Source organism: Haliaeetus albicilla, chromosome 8 (genome assembly GCF_947461875.1).
Source record: "Haliaeetus albicilla chromosome 8, bHalAlb1.1, whole genome shotgun sequence".
Classification (NCBI taxonomy): domain Eukaryota; kingdom Metazoa; phylum Chordata; class Aves; order Accipitriformes; family Accipitridae; genus Haliaeetus; species Haliaeetus albicilla.
The window spans coordinates 26,052,294-26,061,599 of NC_091490.1; the positions used below are offsets into that span (position 1 = coordinate 26,052,294).

At 37.9% G+C, this 9,306-nt stretch overlaps 1 protein-coding gene across 5 annotated transcripts in view; it reads left to right on the forward strand.

Moving 5' to 3' along the window:
• The window catches only part of CAMSAP2 (calmodulin regulated spectrin associated protein family member 2), a 91,506-nt gene extending 87,420 nt beyond the window's left edge, over positions 1-4,086 (forward strand). For all 5 annotated transcript variants that reach the window (XM_069789390.1, XM_069789392.1, XM_069789393.1 and 2 more), the window contains one exon: positions 818-4,086. In XM_069789390.1, the coding sequence (XP_069645491.1) occupies positions 818-1,123 (306 nt within the window). In that variant the 3' untranslated portion in view covers positions 1,124-4,086. The remainder of the gene's footprint in view (positions 1-817) is intronic.
• The last annotated feature ends 5,220 nt before the right edge of the window (positions 4,087-9,306 follow it).

Genomic DNA, 9,306 nt, shown 5'->3' on the forward strand with positions numbered 1-9,306 from the left:
AATTCCTTTTCCAGAATAAATTTCATGACAGTATTTCTTGCCCTTTCTTCTCTTCATAATTCTTCTGCATTCATGTTTAGATGCTGTCTTCTCTGTCTTCCCAGCTACTTTTGGGAAATAATGACTGAGAAATCAAGACAGCCATTTTCAGTTCAAGTAAATGCAAACATAATAACCCCCAGAAATCCCAGGAAAGAACCGCTGTAAAAAGGTCATGCTTAACCCTAGGATGCAGCATAGGTCACTTAGTAGAAGTTGTACATGTTCAGGGCACATGTCCTCTAGAAGTTGTGTTGGGTGCAATAGGAATCTGAAGATTTCAGCTAATAAAGAACCTTTGCTTAATACACTTAACTGTCTTTATGGTTTGACCAAACTTGAATGGATTTAGGGATGACTGAAACCCCATTTTAGCACTGGAGGATCTTTCAGGCACATCTAGACATATCTAAATTTCCTGTTCCAAAACTTGCAAATATTAGACCTGCTTGATGAAATGGTTCAAAGAATTTTTATCTGGTCTACAAAAAAATCTGTTAGGATATCTGTTCTTGAGTTACAGCTGAACAAGTATAGCTGAAATTGTCTAAATAAATAAGGTTTTTCTTGAGAAGGATAGCTACCTTATCAAAATTCAGCTAGGTGAAGTTTAGCAAATTCTAAAGATTGAAAATAAGGTCTTTTAGTGGACAGACTTAGACATACGTTTCAGCTCTGGTAGAAAACAAATTCAAAATGACAATGCAATGATTTTTAACGTTTTCTAACTAAAATGCAAAATTCATATTGTGAATCTTTTTCTTTCTTTCTTTTAAAGGAAATGGAAAAATCTGATGCCAATAATTTCTTAATCTTGTTCCGGGATTCAGGCTGCCAGTTCAGATCTCTGTATACATACTGCCCTGATACTGAAGAAATCAATAAATTAACGGGAATAGGTCCCAAATCTATCACAAAGAAAATGATAGAGGGACTGTATAAATACAACTCTGACAGGAAGCAATTTAGCCACATACCTGCTAAAACTTTGTCTGCCAGTGTCGATGCAATTACCATTCACAGCCATTTGTGGCAAACCAAGAGACCAGTAACTCCTAAGAAACTTTTACCCACCAAGGCATAGTAGATGGGAAAAAAATTGATTCAGAGAATTATGATAAACTTGCACTTCATCTTTACTGCCTATAGATTTCTAGTTGCCAACAAGACTCTTAGAACTTAAAACTGGACACCAAGTTCTATTACCATGTCCAACTGGAATGTAAACACAGTGTTTAGGAGTGCAGAAGATTATCGCTTAGGGGAATAATTATGAGTGATTACAAAATGTCTGACTTGTGTGGAGATTTGTATGTGCTAATACAATATATAGAGTATATTTGCTCTGTATCTTTATTAGATACACTGAAGCACTGAATGTTCCTCTTTAGTGACTCGAACTACATTTTTTTTTTACATCTGTTGCCTTATATGTTTGTATCTGTGCTTGTCCTGAAATATTTTTCTTTCACTAAAGAAACACTTCTCAATATTCTCAATACCATTGAACTTTGCATACTGACTTACAGTAAAGGCTAAATGATAAGTTGTACGTCACTGAAGAACACCTGAATGGGTCTGTTCTGCAAGATCCTTATTGTGTGCTGTAACAAAATCAAGATTCATTCCCTTGAGTATTTATAGTTCTTTTTCAATTAAATAATACTGATTTGCTTATAGACTAAACAGTAAAGGAAGAACCTTTGAACTGCTTGAAGATTCCTTCAAATGAATTATTTAACAACTCAGGGTATAGTTAGATAATGCAATTATTCCTGTTTCAGTAAGTTACTATTTGAGATGTAATGACTGACCATGTGCATGTTCATACCATTAAAATGCAAAGTAAAAGGATTTGGTAGACCTTCAAAACAGTTCAAGCAAATGTGCATTATTTGCATTGTTCCAGATGAAGAGCGAGCACACAGTCAGGTACTGCTTCTCCAAGGAAGGAATAGGAACTTGTGACACATTCAGAACTAGATCCCTGATGTTTGCCTGACAGAACACTAAAAATATTCAGAAGAATCACAGAATTCACTAAGTCATAGATCTTTCAGAAGCTGTGTATCTAATTCCCATTGATTTTAAGATCCAGGCCAATGTCTGTTCTTCCAACCTTCAGATCTGCCAGCTCAGACTTACATTAATTTCTAGGGAATAGACATCTGTAAGAATTTTCAGTGTGTCTTAATAAATCGTTTTCTTGACACAATCTAATAGATGTCTTGTGACACTTACACTTATTTTAAATACATATGGCAAAAAAGCCTAAATGACATTTCAATAAATTCATAATATGACCATTTTAAAAAAAAAACTCTAGGCATATTTCAGTATTATTTATAAAGGGCTGCATTTTATTTCAAAACAGTGTTTGATTATTTTATAGATTACTATTCTGTTTCAGTGTTTGTTTCGCTTACAATTTGCTTTTAACATAGCACTGTTCTGAAAAAAAAGAAACTACAAACTTGAAACCTCCCCTAAATCTGTGGCTATTTTGATAATGTACACCAGAGGATTTGTTGGGGGAAAAAAATCTCATTCTCAGGAAAAGACTTGAATGATTTGTGATTCTGTTCTGTTTCAGTGTTGTGACAACTACATTAACATAAGACAGTATTGTACTATAAGTATGTAGTCCATTCTGTTTCATGAGGAGACTAAAACTATGTTCATATTTCTCTCACTAAACTGCTTTGAGAGAAACCATGCCTCACTACTATGATGTGCTCATTTACTTACATAAAAGATGCACAGGAATGAGATGTCATTAAGCAGTTTAGAACAGTACTTTTTTTAAATTATTATAAGGCCTTAGGCATCAATGCATCTGGGTTAAACATTTTCTCAAAAATGCTGTCAGTTTTACTGTAATTTATGTTCTTATATTTATGTATATTTGTTAAAACTGTAAAAAAAGAAAAAACACTTTAAAATACATGTTTAATATGTATGTGGCTCAAAACTATTTGTGGTTGGCTGATTCCTACTGTTTGCATGTATATCACCAGGATATGTAACTCTTATATTTCAAGTATATACATATTGTGTATATAGGATATAAATAATATTAAAAAGGGGGAAAGAGGGTTTGCACATTCTGCCTGTTAGACAGTTCCTACAAATACCATTGCAGGAACATCTTGAATAACAATATGAAACTGTGTATAATATACAGTGATTCAAGAAACCAGGAGGTTGAAATTAACTGATACACATATGGTGAATATCTTCAAAAGAAGTTTTATCATGGGAGGCTTTTTATTTCTAAAATCTGTACTATGATTTAACTGAAGATTTGCAACACCACAAAGACACATGCATCAATCTAATCAAAGTGAGCTTAAATACATGACAGGAATTCTTTGAGATATTTTAAATATATCTGAATGTATTACAAAATTTACATTTGTCAACAGGTTACAGATTTGTGCAATGTCTAAAAGTAGAATGTGAATAATGCAGTTGAAAATTTCATTGCTCGCAGTATAAAGTTTTACTTAATACAGGAAAAGTAAAGCTAGATACACTTTTCCTTTTTAAGCCTGCAAATTTTCTAATTACAGTGGATCTTTGGTTGGGATCATGTTTAAAAAAAAAAGAAAATTTAAAAAAAAAAAAGGAAGCTTCCCATAAAGGCCAGTATTTATCACTGACCTTTTCAGAACACACTGGTGCTTTCATCAGGGGTATTATTATTGTTGCTACAACTGAATTGCCAAACTCTCGTCTTAGTTTTTTGGAGCAAAATTTCATATTCTAACAGTCATCATAGCTACTGATTTTTTTTTTTTTTTAATGTTAGTATGACTGTTAGTTTTTATTATTTGGCTGTTTAAAGCCAAATTCAGCTATTTAATTATGATTTAATGGGCACTGTTGAAAAATGTACAGTGTATTGTGTGCTTACTTGTCCACTTCTATGGAGCATAGCTTCCATATTTTTTTTTAAATGCTGTGCTGTAAAATATTGTCATTGCTACTTACGTGGTACAGTGTAGTTTTTCCTTTCATTTAAATAAAAGCATGGCACCAAAAGTACTTTTTTTTTTGTTTTCTTGCTTACAGCTAAATATAAACTGAAACTGTAAAAAGTTCATATTAATGTTTAAATCTTGTTTCTTCTCATATTTCAGCAACGTAGAAATTGTAGGAAGTATGCACCATTTTTATTTCTCCTTTTGTTCCCTATTGTTTGTCTTAATTTCACATATAATTTAACTTACTGATGTTATCAGAGCGAGGCTGTTGAAGAATTAGCTTCTCATTTCATTCTTGAGGGCAACATGGTGTTTGTGCTCTCCTTAGAAGTGAGTTTCACAATTGCAGGTCAACTGATAAACTCCTGTACTCTGGTTAGCTTCCATTGTTCCAAAACCACAGAAACTTACTGATCAGTGTAATTGGATTGCTTCATATGGAAAGGTTTTCAAGATGAACTGAAGTCTTATCTTCATCAAGACAACTAATAAAGAACATGACTTCTAGTGAAGTAACTTGTACTTGTTAGTGGTGCAATCTTAAACAGAAATAGTATCCAAAAAATAAGGTGTCTCTTCCAGATTTGTAATTTAGCAATTTTTTCCAGTCCAAATTATGCCTTTTGGGGGGTTTTGTGTTGTCCTGCTGGGTTGCGGAGCAAGAGCAAGGACTTGCTGAAAGGGGACATGACATCACTACACTGTCAACAGGCAGACTGAATTGTTAGGCTAATTTACACAGATAAAGAATCTGAATTTCAGAGCTATTCAAAGGGCACCCTCAAGATTACAGGAAAACTGATAGTCAGGCTTTTAGTACTGAATTGAAAACTAATGTGGATAAGAATGAATGGCCTTCCCTCCTCCTGGTAAAACTGGTTATTTTTCAGCCAGCTCAATCGGTTCCCTGTATGGCATCGCAAACAGGCTGACACAAGCAAGGAATTATCTGGGAACACGAACACCCAGTTAAGCTATTTTTTCAGTGGTGAGCCCAGCTCAAAGTTTTCATCTAAAAACAGCCTTTGTACAGACAGGCTTTAGAACAGACTTAATTTTCTCTGTCCTTCAGCAAGTAACATTATACTTGAGAAATTTTACATCATGCCCTGGTTAATTTGACAGAATATGACTGTACTGTGTGTCTGAATTCATACTGAATTTGTGAATCAAAATTTGTACTGCTGTGGGATCCAGTGCAGAGATCTGGTATCACCAACTGCAGCATAATCATCTCACACTTGGAACCTAAGCTTTTGGATCAATCGCCACACAAAGTGATAGAAAAACTGGCTCTGTTTCTCAAATACAGCTGTACTTGTCAGATGTCTTTTTTCCAACAACTTAATAAATAAGTAAAGACACAGCTCTGTAAGGGCTAAACTTTTAACTACTTATACCTTTTTCAAATAGCAAATTAGCATTTCTTTGCTGCCTTGTTACTAATTTAATGAACTGAATAAGCCGTTTGAAGAATTGTGGCTATAAAGATCTATCTTAACAGCCACAGCCCTTTACATCTGCTTTTACATACTCTAAATAATTTAAAAAATTAAAACCAACAACAAAAAAAACCTATACAAATTAGACTCCAGGTCTAGATGGCAAAAAAAAAAGTCAGTATTTTGAACATGCACAGCATCTTTGTTCATTTATAAGCAATTTGTTTTTAAAAGCAAACTATTCCATTTAGGAAAAAAGATATGAAGTGTGTTCGTGTATGCATACATATAAAATGCACATATACTTTCAGACTTACTTGCTTACACACAGGTGTTAAAAGAAATACACTTTAGACAACCACAGCAAAGAGTTAAATATGGTAGTGAAGTTACTCTAGCTTATTTCCTTCTATCAAGAAAGAAAAGCAGCTACCTTGTCTATTTTACATTTGAACTACTGGTCTTCCTAGGAGGCAGGGAAGCAATATGCAATATAAACATTTAAGAGCTCAGTACAAACTCTTTGGGAGATGGAGTTTGTAACACCAGGCTTTTTATCAAATTTTTGAATTCAAGGGTAATGCTGATGGATGCTAGACAGAACTGCCTCTGATCAGAAAAGCTAATAACAACTAGGATTTCAAGAAAAGACAGAAAACAGTATAAGAGTTAAGCATTCCACTGAAAAATGTTATTTAAAACTTTCTTCAGACTCTTATTCAACATTACGAACAACTGGATGTATAAAATGCTCCTAAGTAATTCACTATCCATTGACAAATGTGTTAAGATACTGAAAAAACTTTCTTCACGTAACGTGTTTAGGTCTTCAGTTAATGGTATGTGAACTTTATGGACACATGCAAAGTAACATCTATAGGCATTTTTATGTCACTGTTAATCTGTTAATGGAGCTTTGCAGAAAGACTAAAAGCTAATATGAAGCTTTCCATCAATGCAGTTTTGTCTTATCCTTTCTGTATCATCACTGATCTAAATGTCTGCATTACAAGACCTGGCAAGGCCCCACAAGCCTGCAATTATTTAAATTACCTGAAGCCAGATTATACTTTGGCTCAGTATTTTTCTTGTTTAAGCTACCTGAAACTGGAGCTAGGATGCTGACATAAACAATTCTATAGATTATGCAAGAATGTTGCTGAATTGTCACCCCAAAGTTCTGGAAACCCTTTCTTGAAATGAGTGAAAACGGCTTCCAGAAGTAAAGTTTTAAATAGAAAATTTTTTTGCAACTTTTTACAAGATCATGTAAACATAATATAAGATGTAGAGAGTTGAAAGGCTCTATTATAATGACTAAAAATCAGGCGATTGGCCCATTTTTATGATGACAACACGATGCTTGGACTCCACTGGCAGATTTTGTACAAGGTTAGCACTGGGGAATAATTCTAAAATGTGTCAAGCCCTGCTAACATTGTCTGCGGCCACCTGCAACATCTGTAAAATAGTCACACAATTACTGTTTTCTTTTCTGAAGGGTTCCAGGAACAGACTGCAGTGCCCTGTCTTGTCACTAGGCAATGCAGAACTCCTCCTCTACTAATCCTGATTTTCAAGCTCTTTACAACCCACACCCAACAGCTTTGTTATTCATGGGAGTTACCTTCTTCGCAATAATGCCTAGGGAGTACAAACCAAGCCAAGACCATCCCAAAGACATCTTTCTATGCCTGAGTAAAAAGCTATGAACAACCAGAGAACAGGGTCTTTCCATCTGCCGTTTTCTGATAAGATTCTACTGTGTATTCTCTCCAAATATTTATGACTGGTATGATTGCCCTCCAAAGCAGGGGCATCAAGGAAAGTTACCTATTCTTCTGTACATCTGCCTGAGGACAGATGGTTCTTGAAATCTCTTTCCAGACTACAGGAATTTGCTCCTTCCTTGTGAAAGGCCCGACACTGAGCAGGAAACAATACTTTTAAATTCAGAATTTAACTCTTCCTTTTGGGCCTATAACTGGGGAGAAGCTTTAACTTTCATTCTGAAACTCTTGCCCTCCAGAGATAGTCTCACAGATTTGATCTCAGGACCTCCACTGAAAACAAAGCTATTGCACAAAAGATAGGTAAACCACAGTAACACCATTGTGAAATCAAGATTAAATTTAAAAGCATATGTGTGTTTACTTAGCGTTCTGTAGACGAAACAAAGTTTAAAATGGACTTTTCTTATCCAAGTGTATGTTCAGCAAAGTTATGCATGCAGCTTTGTTTAGACAAAATAAAGTCTTGTTTTTCTCACTCCCTCTGATTTATCATCTCTATTATATGTATTGGGAAAGAGTTTCATTTCTATAATTATGTTTTCTATTAATCAGTGACTCCAAAGGCAACTAAGCAACAAGTGATAGCTTTATAAGTCAGTGGAAGGATTCGGTGTTTTACTAGCGAATTGAGCTTCCCGGGATGCAATGCTGGGACTTGAGCGTCGCAGGACGAACCCTCAAGTTCCACATTCCTTGCTCATCCCTGGCAGAGTCACTGCTGTGCAGGCAGGTGGCACTCCTCGCTGGACAGCCTCCGGGACATTTCTCTGTATTCCTTTTCAGAAAGAGAGAGAGAGATAATAACATTATGATTCCCCTCTGCCGTTCAGCTGATCCTCATCAAAACAGTTTGCAAGCAGACTTGAACTCCCTGTGTTTTTTAACATTTTTAACCATCAGTGTGACACAGAATCTGGTTCAGCTTCAGTAAAATCCCTGACAACCTTCCCTGGACCTCTGATACATGTCACACATGCATAAAAAAAACCCCTAGGTCTCTGCTATGTCCTTTGTCAGAAAATTGTCACCGTCTCCATTTTGACTGCCAATGTGCTGCTGCATACACATTAGGGTTTTGTCCAAGTGCTATACTAGCATTTTAACATGATTTTCTGTATCTCATCTCACAGCTATATTTAAACGCAGAGAAAGCTTATTAACTGCTCACCGTGATAATTCTTAGATGGCATGATCTCCTGACAGTTACAAGAATGCATTAAATGTAACGAAATGTCAAACAATCTATAAACACCTCTTCATAAAATATGTGTAACATATGCATACATACATTTCTGTAAAGAATGCGTTCATTTTTCAACAGTCTCGAGAAGTGGAAGACAGCAAAAACACACTAAAAAAATCCGCGGCTGGCCTGAAACGTGGCAGCACCTCATGCGGTAATTAAAGGTGTTGCTACCAAGCCAGAAGCCTCCGCCGCATGAGCAAAGGAAATACGGTTGTGGCAGAGCGCGATGGCAGGCTGGCAATCCTAATCCACCGGGGAAGAAAGCGCATCTGCTCTGTATTGTGTGACTTTGGGGGGCACCTCGGGAAGCGCTGGAGCGGTAAGACAACGGCCCGCGTCACGCCAGCACCTGGCAGGCAGCGCTGGGAGAGCCGAGGGGCAGGAGGGGGGTCACAGGCCCCCGAGGGGCCGGGGCCGGGGCCGGGGCCGGGGCCGGGCGAGCAGCCCGCCGCACACGGCCCGGCTGCCCCGCGGGGACAGCCCTTTGTCTGGGGACACCGAACTACCTGGAAGTGCTTCCCGCAGCGCGCGCGCACCCCCCCCCACCCCCGTTACAAAACCGTTCCTCGCCCACCGTCAGGGAGCCCGCCGAGGCAGGGACCGGCCCCGCCCGCGGGGGAGGCGCCGGGTGCCTAGGAAAGGGGCGGGCGGGCGGGCGGAGGCGCGCTGCGCCGCTCCCCCGCGACAGGCCCGAAGCCGCCGCGGAGTTTCGCGGGAAGACGCCGGTGAGCCCGCGCTCGCCGGCGCCGGCAGCTGCGGCCGCGCCCCCCTCCCGCGGGTACCTCAGTCGCGGGGCGCGG